The sequence below is a fragment of the Lithobates pipiens genome, unplaced genomic scaffold, assembly GCF_037356315.1.
Source record: "Lithobates pipiens isolate NorthernLeopardFrog02 unplaced genomic scaffold, aLitPip1_a1.2 Scaffold_1, whole genome shotgun sequence".
Taxonomy (NCBI): Eukaryota; Metazoa; Chordata; class Amphibia; order Anura; family Ranidae; genus Lithobates; species Lithobates pipiens.
The window spans coordinates 57,593,589-57,612,651 of record NW_027507685.1 but is presented as its reverse complement, the minus strand read 5'-3'; the positions used below and the strand labels follow the sequence as shown (position 1 = coordinate 57,612,651).

At 40.1% G+C, this 19,063-nt stretch overlaps 1 protein-coding gene across 4 annotated transcripts in view; it reads left to right on the top strand.

Moving 5' to 3' along the window:
• Positions 1-19,063, top strand: part of PLS3 (plastin 3) — a 132,163-nt gene that overhangs the window by 56,778 nt on the left and 56,322 nt on the right. For 2 of the 4 annotated variants that reach the window (XM_077448119.1, XM_077447882.1), the window contains exons 2-3: positions 8,022-8,073; positions 13,578-13,663. In XM_077448119.1, coding sequence (XP_077304245.1) covers positions 13,597-13,663 — 67 coding nt within the window. In that variant the 5' untranslated portion in view covers positions 8,022-8,073; positions 13,578-13,596. Of the gene's footprint in view, positions 1-4,871; positions 4,966-8,021; positions 8,074-13,577; positions 13,664-19,063 lie in introns of those variants that run through there. The other 2 variants (XM_077447960.1, XM_077448041.1) reach the window with 2 other exon arrangements.

Sequence of the window (19,063 nt, the reverse complement as noted above, 5' to 3'; positions counted from 1 at the left end):
ATTTATATTACCATAAATATCCAATCATTTGGTGCATCACAGCGTAAAATTAAAACTGTATTGTCCGTTTTCAGATTCGTAGCTTAGTGAAACGCCAGTGCCTCCTGCTGGTTTTAAGTGATGAATTCATAGGTTCTGTGAGGCAAAGCCAATGTATTTAATGTATTTTATGCTGTGCTGCACCAGATGACGGTGCTGTCCCAGGTGATTGGTTATTTATGGTATTGCATGTTTTTTTAAGTAAACCGTAAACATGATGGCTTTTTGTTAATCTAGGAAGAAAAAAATATATATAATCTGCTTTTGGACTTTTTAATTACTGAATGTATTTATTGTCCATGTCGGTTGTATGTATGTTGGGGTGCATAAATGAGTACACACCAATCAATTTGTCAGAAACCTTTACTCCCTCAAATGCGGGCCATTGATTACAACCAAGATGCTGTACATTAATTTGCACACTAGTATTTTTCCTAAAGTTTCATTCAGGACCAGATTTGTAAAAATTAATACACCCCACTAAAAGTCTTAAGAGCAAAGCAAAATTTTAGACCAGGGGTCCTCAAACTATGGCCCTCCAGTTGTTCAGGAACTACAATTCCCATCATGCCTAGTCATGTCTGTGAATGTCAGAATTTTCCAATGCCTCATGGGACTTGTAGTTTGGCAACAGCTGGAGGGCCGTAGTTTGAAGATCCCTGTTGTAGACCATAAAATCCCAATTAACAAGATTTCAACTACAGATGAGTCCAATTCTTCATTAAACAGGTGTCTAGCAGATTATAAAATGGTGTTACTTAACCAAAGAAAAACCCTTTACATTTCATGCTGTCAGCAATGGCACCACATGTAAGAAATGTGACGAGGCTTGAGAGAAAATACATTTCTTTACACAAAGGGGAATGCTACAAGAGCAGCAAAGATTTTCTATGATGCAATACGGCGTACACTGCAGAGGAATGGAATGCATGGGTGTCGTCCATGGAGGAAGCCTCTCCTAAAGCCTGTGCACATAAAAGCATACCTAGAATTTGCCAGGGCCCATGCTGAGTAAGACTATTGGGACTCGGGTGTGACAAGACCAAGATAAAAGATTGTGGAACTGATGGCTTCAAAACTATATGGCATCACAAAGGTTAGGAGTACAAAGAAATGCATGGTGCCTACAGTGAAACATGATGGTGGCAGTGTCCTGTGGGACTGTATTGTTGCTGGTGTCGAGGAGCTGCATTTCATTAATGGCATCATGAATTTACAGATGTACTGCTCTACATTGAAAGAGGAGATGCTTCCATCACTCCGTGCCCTTAGTCATTGTGTACTTTTCCAACATGACAATGAACCAAAACGCACATTTAAGACCACTGTTGCATTTCTGATGAAGAACAAGGTGAAAGTGATTCAGTGGCCAAATACTGTATGGCATCTCTATCAAACTGCTCCTTAAAGCGGTAGTAAACCCGCACGTTTTTTTTTTTTTTTAAACCTGCAAAGCAAAAGGCATAATGAGCTAGTATGCACCGCATACTAGCTCATTATGAAATACTTACCTTAGAACGAGGCCCCGACATCTGGCCCGATCCACGCCGAGGGAGCTGACATGCTCCCCTCTGCGTTTCTTCCGGGTATCGCGGCTCCGGCGCTGTGAGTGGCCGGAGCCGCGATATCGTCACTCCCGCGCATGCGCGTGGGAGATTTCATTTCGGCCGCCAGCCACTGCTGGATTTTCAGGCCGAGAATCCCCTTGTGCGCATGCGCCGCTGCAGTCAGCGGCGCATACCGAGGGGGGATATCTCCTAAACCGTACAGGTTTAGGAGATATTTTTTTTTACCTACAGGTAAGCCTTATTATAGGCTTTCCTGTAGGTAAAAGTTTAAAAATCGAGTATACAACCACTTTAACTGTGATATTTAATGGTTACCAGTATACTTGACAACGAGGTTAAGTATGCTGGTGAGTGCTGACTCCTTAACCAGCACTGAAGCTGCATTCACACCTATGCAGTTTTAGTGCTTTTTGCAGATTTGCACTACAGAACGTGTTCCATAGGAAACATGTTAAATGGACTGTAGTGCAAACCTGCAAAATGCAAAAAGCACTATATCTGCATAGGTGTGAATCCAGCCTAATTGAAGAATATATTGCTTGAATAATGCATGGCTAGACCATAACTTTTTCAACAAATGTATTATGTAGTATTTCTTATAGTTGGTGAATTGACGTTAAAGTCAATTTTTATAATGGCATAGATTCAGAAAGGTGTTGGAAACATTTTGGTCCATTCTAATATGATCGCCTCATGCAGTTGCTACAGATTTGTCAGCTGCACATCGATGATGCAAATCTCCCATTCCACTGCATCCTAAAGGTGCTCTATTGGATAGAGATCTGGTGACTGCGGAAGCCATTGGAGTACAGTGACCTCATTGTCATGTTCAAGAAACAGTGGTGAGATTTGTGCTTTGTGACATGGAGCATTATCCTGCTGGAAGTAGACATCAGAAGAAGGGTAGTCCATAAAGGGATGGACATGGTCAGCATCACTACTCAGGTAGGCCGTGGCATTTAAATGATGCTCAATTGGTACTAAAAGGCCCAAAGTATGGCAAGAAAATATCAACCACCAGACCTGAACCATTGATGCAAGGCGGGATGGCTCCATGTTTTCATGTTTACACCAAATTCTGACCCTGTCATCTAAATGTTGCAGCTGAAATTGACTCTTCAGACCAGGCAACATTTTTTTCCAATCTTCTGTTGTCCAATTTTGGTGAGCCCGTGCGACTTGTAGCCTGTTTCCTGTTGGCTGACAGGAGTGGCACCCTGCATGTACCCTGTTTCCCCTAAAATAAGACCTAGCATGAGTGTCGGTGATGGCTGCAATATAAGCCCTACCCCCCAAATAAGCCCCACCCTCTTTCCCCAAAAATAAGCCCTACCCTGAGAATAAGACATAGAAGGACTTTAACTACGGCTTATTTGGGGGGTGGGGCTTATATTGCAGCCAACGTCGACAATCACGCTAGGTCTTATTTTAGGGGAAACAGGGTAGCTGTCTAGTGTCGCCTAACAAACATAACCAGGATGGTGGTTGGGCTTGTAAGCTGCTAAAAAGCTGACCTTTTGATCTATGTACATGGTTGAGAGCAGTGCAGAGAGAATAGGTAGCCAGACACCCCGGTTGTCTTTGGGGGAGGGTGGCACAGTAATCTTGTTTTCTAATCCTTGATCTGTCAGCTGGTGCTTCTCTTGGTGCTTGTAGACATAAGATCATTTTCCAATCAAGACACCTCAAGACTGACCTTTTGAAATATCAGAAGGTCAAAATAGGCAAAATGCCATCAAATGAGGGGAAAAAGGCTCCACAACTCCACCCAAGGTTGGAATACCTGAAATCCTATCCTGGAGAAACCAATACAAGGCCATCCAATGGATAATGCAAATTTTTTCTCAAATCAATACCAGAGGATCTAGTGCAGTCTGTTTAAAATCAATATTGATAAAAATAAACTCACTACTCATATTAGCCATCAAAAATGGCACATCACATTAACCACTGAAGGACCAGGCCTCTTTTTCAGACTTGGTGTTTTCATGTTTAAAACTGTTTTTTTTGCTAGAAAATTACTTAGAACTCCCAAACATTTTATATTGTTTTTTTTCTAACACCCTAGAGAATAAAATGGCGGTCATTGAAATACTTTTTTTTACACTGTATTTGCGCAGCGGTCTTACAAGCGCACTTTTTTTTTGAAAAAATGCACTTTTTTGAATAAAAAAATAGGACAACAGTAAAATTAGCCCAATTTTTTTTTTATATTGTGAAAGATAATGGTATGCCAAGTAAATTGATACCCAACATGTCAAGCTTCAAAATTGCGCCCGCTTGTGGAATGACGTCAAACTTTTAGCCTCAAAAATCTCCATAAGCGACATTTAAAAAATTCTACAGGTTGCATTTTTTGCGTTACAGAGGAGGTCTAGGGCTAGAATTATTGCTCTCGCTCTACCAATCGCGGCGATACCTCACATGTGTGGTTTGACCACCGTTTTCATATGTGGGCGCTACTCAAGTCCCCCACTGGCCTCTCCCTCCTGAGTGCCCCCAGTTTATAATGTGGTGGCGAGAGACGCTGCCCCTTCTCTCCAGTGCATGAATCTAATTTAGTCTGCCAATCACAGGAGAGGGGGCATGGTGACACCTTTAGATTTTTTGGGGGTTTCCAACCACTTTAAGTCTGGACACTGTGTGTGTGTGTGTGTGTGTGTGTGTGTGTGTGTGTGTGTGTGTGTGTAAACTTTTTTTTTTATAGTGTTACCACTTGACCAAAACCCACTTTCAGACCACTTATCCAGATGTTTGGTAAAAAAAACATGTACTTTTTATACATCCGTACACCTCAGATGCCCCCCTGGCTAAACAAACCAAGGTGAAAAATCCTGTACTTTTCGAGACTGAGCCCCTCATTTGCTCTCATTCAACCCATATGTATCAAACTTGCATGTTTTGTATAACGATTGTTTAGCTAGGGGAAAATTTATACTCGACTTCTATATAAAGTCTGTAGGCAGTGGTTTTGTATAAACCCTGCCTTGTCATTAACATTCTCCTTGCAGTTATTTAACTGTAGCACAACCTTGCAGCACCCTCTTGGCTATGACTAGGGGGTTTTTAAAACACTTGACTGTAGGAATGTGGACTGTGTAAGTCTAAGCTTGAATAGACATGTTTGGAGGAATAAGGAGAGTCCTGCTATCTACTTAACATTTTATAGATTGTTCTCTTTCAAACCTAGGCAGAAACACCCACCTCTTTGCAGTCTGCTGGCAATGCTGCTGTTTTTAAGCTTCTGCTGGTCTCTTAATTGACAGTTGCTGTGTGGAATGGAGCCTAAAATGTTGTCTGGCTTTGGGATCTACCACAAGTTGTCTGAATGCTGAAATAGTCACTGAGATTTGGTTTGGCAAGTAGACAATACTACTTTAGTATATCTTTTTTTGTATCGGTTTTCTTTAGCTTATCCTTGCTTTTAAAAAGTTTGCTATTTACAGGACTTTTTAATAAGTCGGTGCAAAGTGCAATGATTGTGTTGAGTGCCATAGCCCAGATTAGCCCATGTTTGGGTAATTGTGGTCACTGCAGGATTTGGTTGCTGTAAAGGTGCCCTACATTGCATATAGTCATTGCATACTGTGCACTGCTAAGCTCAAGAAGTATGGACTTGCTGGCGTGCTAACTCTGTATTATCTACATGGAGTCACTAAAACAGAATAAATACTGTATATAGATGAGGACTTTCAACATTACTCTGACTTTCCTGATCTGCATGGTTCAAAATCAGTGACTCAGTATTTGATGTCCCGCCATAAGTGGCAACTAGAATTTCAGATTGAGGTCAGTAATGGAAACTGTCAAATTTCTCTGAGGATATCCTTATTTCAAAAAGAATTTGTGCCTTGTCAATGCAGGGTTAACTTTAGAGCTGTAACTAACGATTATTTTTATAATCGATTAGTTGGCCACATATTGTTTTAATTAATCGGATAACCTTAAAAAAAAAAGTGGTGTAAAGTTTAAAAGGCAATTCTTAAATCTCAATATGCAGTGGTAAATATAAATAACCAACTAATGTGGTTAGGGAGCAAAATCTCTAATCTGCTCTGAGAATGAGGAGCGTGTGTGTGTATATGCCATTAGGAGGTTGAATCTGGTAAATATAGAGTGTGTGTGTGTGTGTGTGTGTGTGTGTGTGTGTGTGTGTGTGTGTGTGTTTTTTTTCTCTCTTAATGGAGATTTTAAATATAATGCACAATGCTGGCAAAAGTTGACTTGAAGGCTGGGTTCGCACATGTGTGGTGCGAATTCAAGCTCTGTTTTCACAGATAATTGAGAAAGTAGTTAAGCATTTCACATCAGTTTTTGGTCAGGTTTGCATCAGGACTTTATCCTGTTAACGGAATGCAGCGGAAAATCAGATGCGTTTCCATAGAAGATAATGTGCTTGCAATTCACACCGGAATGCCCAGAAAACGCACTTTTTTTTGGGCAATGCAGAGTGCCACTGCAACGCATGTATGTGAACCAGCCTCATTCAAATGAACGTATTTTAAAATGTCATCTGAATTGGATGCGGTGTGACCCTAGCCTAAATGTAATTGTAGTGCCTCATATTACCACCAGTCTATTTACCGGCACTTTTTCTGGGTTCAGAGGCTGATCGTCCCTGCCCAGGGTCTTTAAAGTGCTTGTAAACCCTCCCCCCCCCCCCCCCATAACTTTGCACACCTAAATCGTCCTTAAAAGCAATGCTTGACGCTGTATAAATGTCATCTTGCTTGCTCCGTCGACATGTAATCTGTATTGTTCTTTGTAGTGATATCGGTCGCGCATATCTCCCACCATATTCACGGCACGCTTCTCCCATTAAGTGTGCCGTTAAAACACACCATGTCTGTCATCTCCCCGGGGCACTGTGCTGGGATATCGCCAAACTACAGTCTCATTCATACTCTCCTCATACACCCCATGCCATACAGCTGAAAGGGCGGAAGTATATTACACTAAAGACAGCAGCTAAGATAGTCCTGTCTTATCACGGGAAGCACAAACATTTAAAGAGCTGGAATAAAGTAAGGAATATGCCATAGGGGCTGAAATATATAATGCAGAATGCATTAGAATAACTTTAGAAACTGGCTTGTTTAAAAAGCAGCATTGGAGGGGGAAGTTTACTTTACTTTTTTTTTTTTTTTTTGTTGTTGTCTCTTCCATCTGTCTTCCATGCTATGGCCCCTTTTATTATGGCTTTGTGGTAGGAGGGAAACTTGAACCCCCGCTGATGGAGCCTTCAACAATCGTAAGATGTAGAGGGTGGTTTTAGCCATTGGTGCTCCTCCTAAATTAAAATTACTTTTATCTGAAGTTCACTTTAAACATCCAACCTAAGTGACACCTCATTTCATGCACAGTTAATTTAACCGAATAATAATAATCACTTCAATACATATAAATGGAGCAATTAACCTTTCTCTGCTCTTCCTGATTAATATTATGCACTTTTACCCCGTATGAAATCTGGCTGTGGGTTCTGAGCATCGCCTGAAACTTTAGATAATTATTTGGTAGCTGTTCTATGATCATTCCAAGGGTACACGGAAGTTTAAATGTAGAATTTTATGTCCCTAGACTGAGAACATTCATTGAATCCATCAGAAGGGCATTTCACTAAAAGTAGTTCAGTTACATTTGCAGTCTGGTGGGCTTTTTATTTTTTTTCTTAAAATCTTATGCATCCCAGTGGCAAGATCTCCCTGAGAAATCTGCACTCCTCCCGCCAGCAATCTCCCCAGCAGAGTCCCTGCAAGGGGCAGCGATGCATTGCTTCAAGTTCCCATTTACCAAAAGCTGGAATATCAGATTTGGATGGATTTTTCCATTTTATCTGTAAGAGCTTACGCATACAGGACATCTTTACAGCTGCAGTTAAAGGCGTCTGACTTTTTTTTTTTTCCATGTTAGCCCATGTGTCCGTGCAAAGAGGCGTTTAAATAAACAGCCTGTGCGTCCAGGAGCAGAGGTTATTGAGCTGTAAAAACGCAAAATGCTGTATGAGCTTTTTACAGTAAAAACCCTCCCTATAATGTAAAAACCCCAAAAGTGGTTAAAAGCTTCTAACGCTAACTCCAAAACCGTGCATAAATGTTAGTAAAAAAAAAAGTTTTTACAGCTGCTTTTTCCTGGCTGCAGCTTTTTTTGTTTGTTTAAAAAAAATAAAATAAAAAATTCTGTGTGCATGAGCCCTAATGCTATTTCTGACCAGAAGGTGAGCAATCAGAAGGGTGATTATAAAGCCATATGTTTTGCTTTGACATACTGTAAGTATTCAATGTTGTGATGCATAATTGCTTTATTTGGTTGTTAAATGTTGTTGCTACTGTGTATCCTACACTTTTTATTTATTTTAAACCATTACCTCATTTTCATACTGTTTTTTTTTTTTTTGTTTTTTTGTTTTTTCAGGCTGAAAGTTGAACCAACTAGGATATTTTTATAAGAATTCATTTGCACTTAGGTAAGTTATATCACTTATATGAATAATTTATTGAACATCTTATAGTTACTATAATGTAATCTTAGAGTAGCTCCACTTTTGTTGAGAAAAAAAAACATTCCCCTCCGGTGAACGATGTACATTGCAAGGATTTTAACAAACTTTGTTGCAGATTACTACCTTTTTTGTTCTGAAGCTGTTTGTGCTGAAAGTGAATCCGTATGGCAGTGCTCTTGTAACAATCAGCTGCTGCACCTGTGGAGCTCTAATGAGGAAATTAGCAGGGTGTGCATCTTTGTGTTCCCCCCCCCCCCTTTTGGAAGTATTTGCCAAAGACATTTTTTGTTGCAGAGGCTGCTCAAAAAAAGTATCTTGGGGCTGACTTCTGGGAAAATCATAAGTTCATAAAACAAAATGTCACAAAATTGTCACATATCGGGAAATACAGTTCAGCACAAATGTACACCATACATGTCAGTAAGTGCCTGAGAACTTGTGAATGTGTGAGGAGCAATGCCTCATGGGAAATGTAGTCCTGGGCAGGAAGTGAGTGGTTCTAAAGTCAGAAGTTTTTTTTTTTTTTCCCCTTAACCTTGCTATAGGGGCACTCTTACACTTTGCAGCTTGCTATTGAAGCACTCTGAAGGCAGGAGGAACCAGAAGCGTGTCGGTGGGGGATCCCAGAAGAGGAGAATCAGGACTGCTGTGTGCAAAAGGACGAGGAATGCATCGTCTTGAAGTGTAGTATGGGTAAATCATTTAATTTAACGTCTGACTCTGGAGTGCAGCCGGTAGCTCATGCAGGTGGAATCCAGCATTCACAGCCTCTGGGAACACGGGAGATCGGAGATGGCATCTGCACCCGGAGATGAAACGTCCCTTCTGAGTGCATATGCACCAGGGAGTGACGGGTCCTTGGCAATCTCCCCTGTGTTCCCAGAGGCTGCGAATGCTGGATTCCACCCGCACGAGCGGTCGGCTGCACTCCAGAGATATGGACGTTCAGGAGAAAACCATCCCCAGATCTTGCTGCAGGATTGCTACTACAATGCTTGTTTTCATGCTCCTTTTTGGTGAGTAGTTCTACTTTTGCCTTCTTAAATGGTTTACCTATACTGCACTTGGAGGCGCTGTGTTTCTTTTCCTTTGCATTGCAGAGAATGCTTCTAGCTCCTTTTCACTGGCTGCCCTTAGTGCTGAAGCGTGGGTTCCTCTCCCCTTTCATCTTGCTATGATGGACTTTATCCCTTTTTATTAAGAGATCTTTTTAATCATGTTCATCTCCAGGGCTTTTCCTCATACGAGGGCTGAGGGTTTTTTTTTTTTTGTGGGTCTGAATGGACCCTATATGTTTAATATAGCGTTCTATTGATACCCGTATCGGTTCCAATATTACGCGTTTGCATGAGTACTTGTATTCATGCAAATGTTCCGTTACTAAACCCAATCTCTTCAGACTCGATTCACATGCGTGGGCTGATTTTTGCAGTGCGATTTTTCAAAATCCCCGACCAGTGTGATTTTTTTTTTTTTTGTTCAACAGTTCAGGTGCGATTCCAATGTAAATTGTAGCATTAGATTAGAAATCGCACCTGAACCAGACTGAAATTGCAAAGGACTCTTTTTCAAATCACACAGCGGCCAGACTGCACATGAACAGGCTGTAAAAACTCACTGAAATGGATGCCTCTGCAAGTGAAGTCTGTACAGTTTTCCTATCAGTTTTCATGCATGTTTGGTGTGAACAGGCACATGACACTAAAAATGAGTATCAGTAATTAAGTATTGGTACTCTGTCTTAAAAAAAAAAAAAAAAAATGAAGAATGGGTGCATCCCTAGTAACACATGTATTTTTTAAAATAAACCTTTTAATATACTGGCATCCTTAACAGTCATTTTGCTGAACTTATCCAATAAGAAAGTCCATACCCACTCGAATGGTTATGAACAGCCTGTAAAAAAAAAAAAAACTGATCAAGTCAGATGATCACTCGGCAGTTTGTGTACTATAATTTCCTTGGTATTTGGGTATATTAAGAGAATCTATTATCTGGGCTTTTGCATAACTGATGCACTTGCCCAGAGCTCACCTTTTTAGTATGTGGTAAATATATCTAAAGGTCTAAAGGGGATTTTATTTTATTTTTTTGTTTGCTCTTGGAGGTTTTTTCCTCTCCCTTCCTGTTGCAGAGACGCAAGAGGGGGAGACAAACTCTGCAGATTAAAGGCAAAAGCCTCTGACGGTTGTCACAGGAGCAGGTGTCCCCTTTGCATGATTTCTTATCTTTTCTTGTGAAAACTGTTAATGTGGACAAATGGAATGTGCTGAAAAGCTCTTCACAAGCAACTCAACACCGGTGCTTTTAAAGCTCCACTTAAACAGCGGTAAAGCACCTCTAAAACTAGCGGCACTTTATCGCTAACGGACCCGCTGCCCCAGTATGAAAGTAGCCTTAATGTAAACTGTTGTACATGCCAGTTTTATATTAATACTTTAGATGTGCTGTCTTTATTGTGTCAAGATCTAGCTGTCAGAATAATTTATTTTTTATATTTTTTACCAAATGTGATGGAGTTTTAGGGTGTTTTTGTTAAAAAAAAAAAAAAAATTGTATGAAGAGTAATTTACAATAACATGCATTAGATTTGTGATAAAGGTCACCATTCAGAACAAGTTGTCAGTCAAATCAGAGTATAGCAAAGCAGATAGCGGTCAGATGAGCCACTAGGGGCTCCCTGGAATTTTGCATACTTTTTAGATGAACTCTGGTTATAGTGGATAGCCTGTAGCCATTGAATGCCTGAAACTGATATTTTTATCTTTCCCATCGTTCAAGGGCTAGAGGTTTCAAAAAGTGGTCTTTAGCATGTAGCATATTGTAAAAGAACATTAAAACCTTTCACCTTGGGAGAGTCTGAGGACCAAAATGACCAGGCTTTTTTAGGTAGATGAACTGCTGGGGTTGGGTGTTTAGGTAGGAGGTAATATGTCTGTAAAAGAACATGCTTTGAGAGGGGATATGGAAGTTTGTAGATTAGAGAAGTGCGGGAGTTGTGCTTTAAGATCATTTCTATCTGAGTGACCAATGCTTAAGGGATATTTTGAGTATGAGAAAGTTAGATTTCAAAAGGGATAGGTATACTTTTATCAAAGTTTGTTTTTGATCAGTGCAGAATTTAAGGAGTGTTTTCCACTCTGAAGTTGTGGTCGCAATAGTTGGATCATCTGCATTGAATTGGGTGTTTCTGCATCGAATCGTGTGATAATCTTGGATGTCAGGGAACCCCATACCTCCTGCCCATTTATGCCACAGAATGTTGTATCGACATCTTGGCTTTTTGTTTTGCCAGATAAAGGTGTTCAAAAGAAGTTTAAGTGATTTAATAAAATCACTATGGGATCTTAATCAGCAAAGCTCTGTACAAGTACAGAAGATTAGGAAGGGTTAACATTTTAAAAGCTTATGATCTTCCTGCCCATGAAAGGTAATGTGCACTATAGTTTCGGAGTTCTAGTTTGCATGTGTTCAGGAAGGGGGCATAGTTAGCAGTGTATACGTTTGCCAATGGTGATAAGGATATTCCTAGGTATGGCATGGAGGATGGTACCCACTGAAAGGAGCAGTCAGTTTGTAGTCTAATCTTGCTAGAGTCAGGCATGCCCACATTCAATATATTAGATTTAGCATCATTCGCCTTGTAATATTAACATGTATTGAGAGCCTCGGTGACCACTGACAGGGAAGGAGCCGGATCCATCAATGTTAGTATTATATCAGCAAAAAGTGTAATTTCTTTTATTCCTGTCCTGCTACTTGAATACCTGAGATGTATGTGTGTGAGCATATTTTTTTGGCTAGAGGCTCCATCATTAAGGCAAAAATTAGGGGTGAGATGGGGCACCCCTGTATTGTCCCATTTGTGATGGGGGGATGGCTCAGAGTGCTCCATCTGTGAAGACTCAAGCTGATGGTGTGGTGTACAGGGCCATGATGGCTACCAATGTCTTGGAAGTCAAATTTTTCAGCGCCTGTAATAGCCATCCTCAGTGGATCCTGTTGACTTTTTTTTATTTATTTTTTTCTTTTTTTACCGTCAGGATCAGGGCTGGGATTTTTGTGGTTTCAGCATGGTACTGTATGTTAGATTAATAATTTTACGGGTTGTGTCTGGAGCCTGTCTACCTAGTGTAAAGCAGACTTTGTTGGGATGCATTATGTTCGGCATAATAGGAGCTAATCTTTGTGCTATTAACTTGGCATAAAGCTTGAGATCAGAGTTTAATAAAGAAATGGGGCAGAAAGGGGGAGATTGGCTCCCTCTCTGGTTTCGTTATGTTGGCAGATATTTCATTTGGAAACTCGCAAGAGGACACAGCAGCATTAAAAGCCTGACACATCAGTAGAGATAGGATTTTGGAGAACGATTTGTAATATTCGGCCGAAAATCCTTCTGGGGCAGGGACTTTGCAGTTCGGGAGATCAGAGATAGCTTTTTCTATTTCCTGAATAGTGCATTGAGGCTGGTTAGGTGATCTTGAGATATTTAAGTAAACGTAGAGAGTCGAGGAAATCTGCTATACAACAGTTTGTGGGTTGGGGTACTGATGGATCATCGTTGAGGTTGTAGATTGTATTGTAGTATGATCGGAAAGAATTTGCAAAATCCTTAGGTTGATGCATTTTACCACCATGTGATGGGTGCAGGATAAAGGGTTTTTTGTTTTGATTCTGCGTTTAATTTGTGCTGCGAGTAGCTTACCAATTTTATTGCCTGAAGTCAGAATTTGTTTTAATAAAAGTAACTAAACTTAAGTTGTCAAGAGCAGTGACGATCATTTAATTGTGCAGTAGAAAAGCGCTTTCTTTACGATGAGTCTGAGAGCTACAGGGAAACCAGGCATTGTAGTTTGTCATGCTCATTCTTTCATCTCATTAGGGTCTGTCATCCATTTTAGAACTTTTTTTTTTTTTTTAAACTGGAAATCTGTTACAATGTTTTTCTTCGTGCATAGTAACAGAGAAGAGGTCTTCTGTCCCAGGAAGAAATGGCAAGACATCAGCCTTACTTTAAAGGAACCTTTGGGAACATGTTACATGTTCCACCCATTTTAAGGGTGGAACATTCAATCTGTTCCCACTCCTGCAGCTCTCTGCCCTGCCCACCCTGCCCACCCAGCCCACCCAGCCCATTTAATCCCAGTTAATATGCATGAGTTCCTTAGCAGATGCCACTACAAGTCAAATTGGGACCTGTGGCTGCCTGCCTTGTTAAGTCTGAGAAGCTGGGTGAAATAGGGACACGTCCTTGTTTTCTATTGAAGCTTCACAATCCCATAGAAAAATTTGATTACACGTGTGGTGTGTTTTTTTTTTTTTTTTTTTTTTTTTTACTGATTTACATGAGCTGTATAACGTCAAAGCCTAAAGTGCATTGGAGATCTTGCTTGGAGCACTGTAATGCTATTTTAAATCAATGTGGGCAGTTCAGAGTGTTAATGTTTAGTTTCTTTTTATTTTTTTAGGGTCCAGCTGCCACGGACCATGGCGAACACAACACAGATCTCAAAAGATGAGCTGGAAGAACTAAGAGAGGCCTTTGCTAAAGTTGGTGAGTAATTAGTGTTTTTGTTTTTCAACTTTGTGTGCTGACGTCTTCAAGAGTTCTGTTTTCTGGTACAAAAACAGATCATTCTTATACTGTTGTAGTACCTCTTGAGGTTTTTAAGAAACCTCTTCATGTGAGATTAAATTCTGGAACAGTATGTAAAAGACTGTTCTGATTAGACTCCATCTAAAGCGTTATTCCTCGTGGTTTTTTATTTTTTATACTTTTTAATCTGCTAAGGTGACGCATTTCAAGGACTGTTACACTTGTGTCCTAGACAGACAGTGATGATGTTTTGTCTGAAAATATGTTGTATAAATTGTTAAACATTCCAAATCAGGTTATTTTAGTTTTGGGTAGTTGGCAGAGCACCTATGCAACAGCTTGCTATATATCGTTTATAGACTCCAGTGGTGCAAAAACATCTTGCGTTTGCTTTAGGCAGTGTGTGAGTCCTTCTTTCTGTCTTATGATGCATTTGTTGCATCCCGATTGACTGAAAGCTTTCATATATATTCAGTACTATTTTAGTAGCAGCCAACCTGGATGTAAATCAATATTATGCATGTGGACCTTGGATGGACAGTGATGAATGTGTGGGTAGGAGCCGCGGACTAGTGTCTATAGATGACTCATCGCTACACAAGTGTGAAGATGTGCGACCCTGGATTGGCGTTCAGGTTTTGCACAAGCTCCAATTTGCTCTTTTGGGTGTTATGCAAAGTAAAGTTTGTTACTCACTCCTTTCTTTGCCTAGCTTACAGAATTCCATTTTAAGCATGGCTCTGCAAACTAGCCCCACTCTGAGTCGCATACCAATCCAGTAATTTCCTGTGTATCAATTCAACTAACAAGTCAGAATATTGCTTTAGCACAGTTTTTTTTTTTTTTTTTTTTTTTTTGCCTATAAAATTAATTTACTGCACACATTATTCAGGCTGCCTTCATTTTACTGAAAGGGTGAGTGTAACTAGAGATGAACAAAGTATAAATGGAATCACATGCACACTGTTTTCTTGCTCTGTGGCATGGCAGGAACTGACTCAAAGGAATAAAGAACACAAAGTATCTGTCATATCGTGGCACTGAAATCTAGGACTGAATATACTTGTGGAGTTTATTGAAATTGGCAGGACAATAAGGAAATGATTCTAGCAGACGTTCTGCTTGAAGTTCAGTGTTATCCATCCTTTGTATAATCTTTCCTTATTAGATAGTGGAAAGTGTTTTGTCTCCCTTTTTTTATTTTTTATTTTTTTATTTTTTTATTCTTTTTGAGTTCTGAAAACAGACCAATTAAAATATATCTCTAGCAAGACCCCTTCCTTAGCTTTTGGATAGAGAAGTAGATGGAATTTCATCTCTCTTTTTTTTTTTTTTTTTTTTTTTCTCTTTTTGTCATGTTTTTTTTCTCACTTCTGTCCTGATGACATTTTTACAATGGCAAAAAGTGAGACGTAATTTGAAGGATGGGGGATAAGCTAGAACCTCCCATAGCTGTTTCAAATTATTTATCATTAAGCATAGTCCAAGAGAGCTATGACTCGACTAAATGGTCATTACATCTTGGCATTTTTCATAGGAGTCGTTAGAAGCAAGTTGAATAATGACAAGAGGCGTAATTCAATACAGTACTAAGAAATGCAAACTATATAGTGACAAGTGTAAAAAAAAAAATGCTGAAAATAAATCGGTTGTAACCGATGGGTGAAGGCTCTCTGACTGCAAAGCTACATTTTCATAAGTCACAAAGGGTATAAGAGTTGGATAAGGCGGGAAGGTGGAGGGGTTATATTAAGTGTAGAACTAGGGATATAAGAAAAAACTGGGCATATAGCTCAGAACAACCAAGAGGAAACAACCTCAAAGAGATGAGTTTCCAATTGGTTCAGTGGGAACAGGGACTATTGCGGTATCAGAAATTAACGTGAAACAATCATTAAAACACAATTACATTTTATTATAATTTGATCCATATAAAGGATAATACAAAGACATTGCTGTAGCAGAACCACATTATTAAATCCAGTCACAGGACCCAATAGGTTCAAGTTCTAAACAATTAAACGTTTTACGGAGATACAGAGATGACGCATAAATCCGACCGGTTTCGCGGTACTAAGAACACCGCTTCCTCAGGGAACGTCACTTTTATAAATCTAGTATGAAAAATATATATATATAAATATACAATAATACCATACAAAATATCAAAATAATTTTTTACAAAAGAAAAAAGTAACAATAACAGCAGTATTAAATAAGCAATACATCAAAATTACATTAGGAGAAACAGTATTGGGTCATAACTCACCCCTGGAGCTCCCAACCCACAGCACACGAGCGACCTACTTCGAGACACCCTCAAAACAGGGTGCCCCCCCTAAGGGCGGACACGGGGGGCAAGGTGGAGAGACTCTGAACAGCGCATACAAGGACTGAAAAAAATATATAAATATATATAGATGCAATGGTCCATGTATAGTCCTTGTATGCGCTGTTCAGAGTCTCTCCACCTTGCCCCCCGTGTCCGCCCTTAGGGGGGGCACCCTGTTTTGAGGGTGTCTCGAAGTAGGTCGCTCGTGTGCTGTGGGTTGGGAGCTCCAGGGGTGAGTTATGACCCAATACTGTTTCTCCTAATGTAATTTTGATGTATTGCTTATTTAATACTGCTGTTATTGTTACTTTTTTCTTTTGTAAAAAATTCTTTTGATATTTTGTATGGTATTATTGTATATTTATATATATATTTTTCATACTAGATTTATAAAAGTGACGTTCCCTGAGGAAGCGGTGTTCTTAGTACCGCGAAACCGGTCGGATTTATGCGTCATCTCTGTATCTCCGTAAAACGTTTAATTGTTTAGAACTTGAACCTATTGGGTCCTGTGACTGGATTTAATAATGTGGTTCTGCTACAGCAATGTCTTTGTATTATCCTTTATATGGATCAAATTATAATAAAATGTAATTGTGTTTTAATGATTGTTTCACATTAATTTCTGATACCGCAATAGTCCCTGTTCCCACTGAACCAATTGGAAACTCATCTCTTTGAGGTTGTTTCCTCTTGGTTGTTCTGAGCTATATGCCCAGTTTTTTTCTTATATACGTATTGGGACGATGGTATCCTGTTGATTTTGGAGGCTTTTTGATTAACTGTAGAACTAGGGATGTCTGACCAGAAGGTAGAGATTATTGCAATATTTCATATAAGGAAAGGGAGGAGAAGGTGGAGTCTGTGGTCTCAAGACAGGGAGCAGGGGAATGCCAGAAAGTGTAGTTGGAGAAAAAGAAACACTCAGGAGAATCTCGCAAAATCTCGAGAGATCTTCTAAGTGTTAATAGGGAAGCTGGCTTAAGAATAGAAATGGGCTTGGGTGTGTTTTTGAAGCCCCACGTGTCGGATAATATAAACATTCACCTGTCCCACGGTCCAGCAATGCGGCTGCCCGAAGCCTTGCTTCTCTCCCCCCCCCCCTTCCTCTCTGCGTTGCAAGTGTGGGCGTACAGCTGTGGCATCACAGCCGGGCGGGCACTGCGCAAGCCCCAATGCATGTTGTGAATGGCTGGGCAATATTCTGGGACCTCTGACGTGTTCCATAAGATGGGAGGGGGGGGGGGCAGGTGAACTTCTGTTCTGTGCCAGGAGAGTATGTGGGAGCTAGGTACCCACTGCACCCCCCCCCAAAAAAAAAAAACATGCCAAATGTGGCGTGGCAAGGGGTCACAAGTACAAGCAGAAGTTCCATTTTTGGGTTACATGAAACCCTAGAGGCTGCTAGAGGTTCCTTGAGCTGTGAGTGATTGTCCTTCCATTTGATGGTACCTTCATAGTTTCCAGCAGCATGACACCAATTTTATCATTTTGGCTGTCTGTAATGGAAGCATGCTGACCACCACTGTAAGGGTTGCTTTCTTCCTACTGACCACCAATGTAAGGGGCATTTTCCCATACTCCCAATCAATTGCTTTTAGTAAGAGTTGAGTCCTGAAATATATTTTACAGGTTATCTTGAGTTTATAAGGTTTACAATGGCTTCTATAGGGTATCATTTGAGTGACCGCTGTGATGCTACTGGTCTCACACTCAGCAGCACCTTAAAGACTTTTGAATGTCCTATACGAGGGAGGCTTGTACAGGTAAATAACATGATCCTCTTATGGGAAGATTGCTATTAAAATTACAGGATCTGTTAAATTTCATGCTTGTTTGCAGCCTGGTTAAGGCCCCATTCACACCTGAGTGATTCTGCTTGAAACTTTTAGCTCTAAAACAATCAACAAGCCAAATCCCATTCATTTTCAATGGCCCCTGTTCACATCTGGGTGTTCTGTCGCATGCAGCAAAACACCTAAAGCTCAAAAAAAGCATATGGGCATCTTTTTGGAAGATTAGGAGTGTTTTTGGCCCCATAGACTTCCTGAAGTGAGCATTGTCTGCTCTAATAGCAGCTCTCCACCCCTAATCTCCTCTTCTCCTCCTCCTAGTGCTTTCCATTAGCTAAACAAAAACGCCTGAAGCTGTTAAACGCTTGTAATACGCTTCTAAAAAGCGCTAAAACTTGTAAAAAGCTGCAAAAAAGCTTTAAAAAAGCCAGTAAATCAATATGCTCAGGTGTGAATGGAACCTAAGTCGCATTACTCTTCATTTTGAAAGAGATTAAGAGGATATTCATAAAAATATAATGCTGCTTCTATATTGTTTGTCTTGCATATGAAACAATAGAGTATTCTTTAACCATATGTGATCATTTACAATTTTGAGTTAGAAACTATGAATAATTAATGTAACAAGCTTTCATGGAAGGATGAGTAACCAGACGGCTGATGAATCGGCCTGCAGGTTACATTTTCCAGAAAGACATGTTTTTGCTGAGAAACCTATTTTCTGGGCCAGTGAATCTTTCCCTGGAAAATACATTGCCGCTGCTTTGTAATATTTATTTTCATTATGGTGATGTGTTCTATGTGTTGCTGAACAAGCACAGCAAACCATGCCACTGACCTATAAAAACAAGCAAATTACGATGGTGGTGCCATTACTAACATACAGTATCTCACAAAGGTGCGTACACCCCTCATATTTTTGTAAATATTTTATATCTTTTAATGTGACAAAACTGAAGAAATTGCACTTTGCTACAATGTAAAGTAGTGAGTGTACAGCTTGTATGACAGTATAAATTTGCTGTCCCCTCCAAAATAACTCAACACACAGCCATTAATGTCTAAATCGCTGGCAACAAAAGTGAGTACACCCCTAAGTGAATAGGTCCATATTTGGCCCAATTAGCCCTCTTCTCTCCCGGTGTCATGTGACTGTGTTACAAGGTGTCAGGTGTGTTCAGTTTGGTGCCATCGCTCTCACTCTCATACTGGTCCCTGGAAGTTCAACGTGGC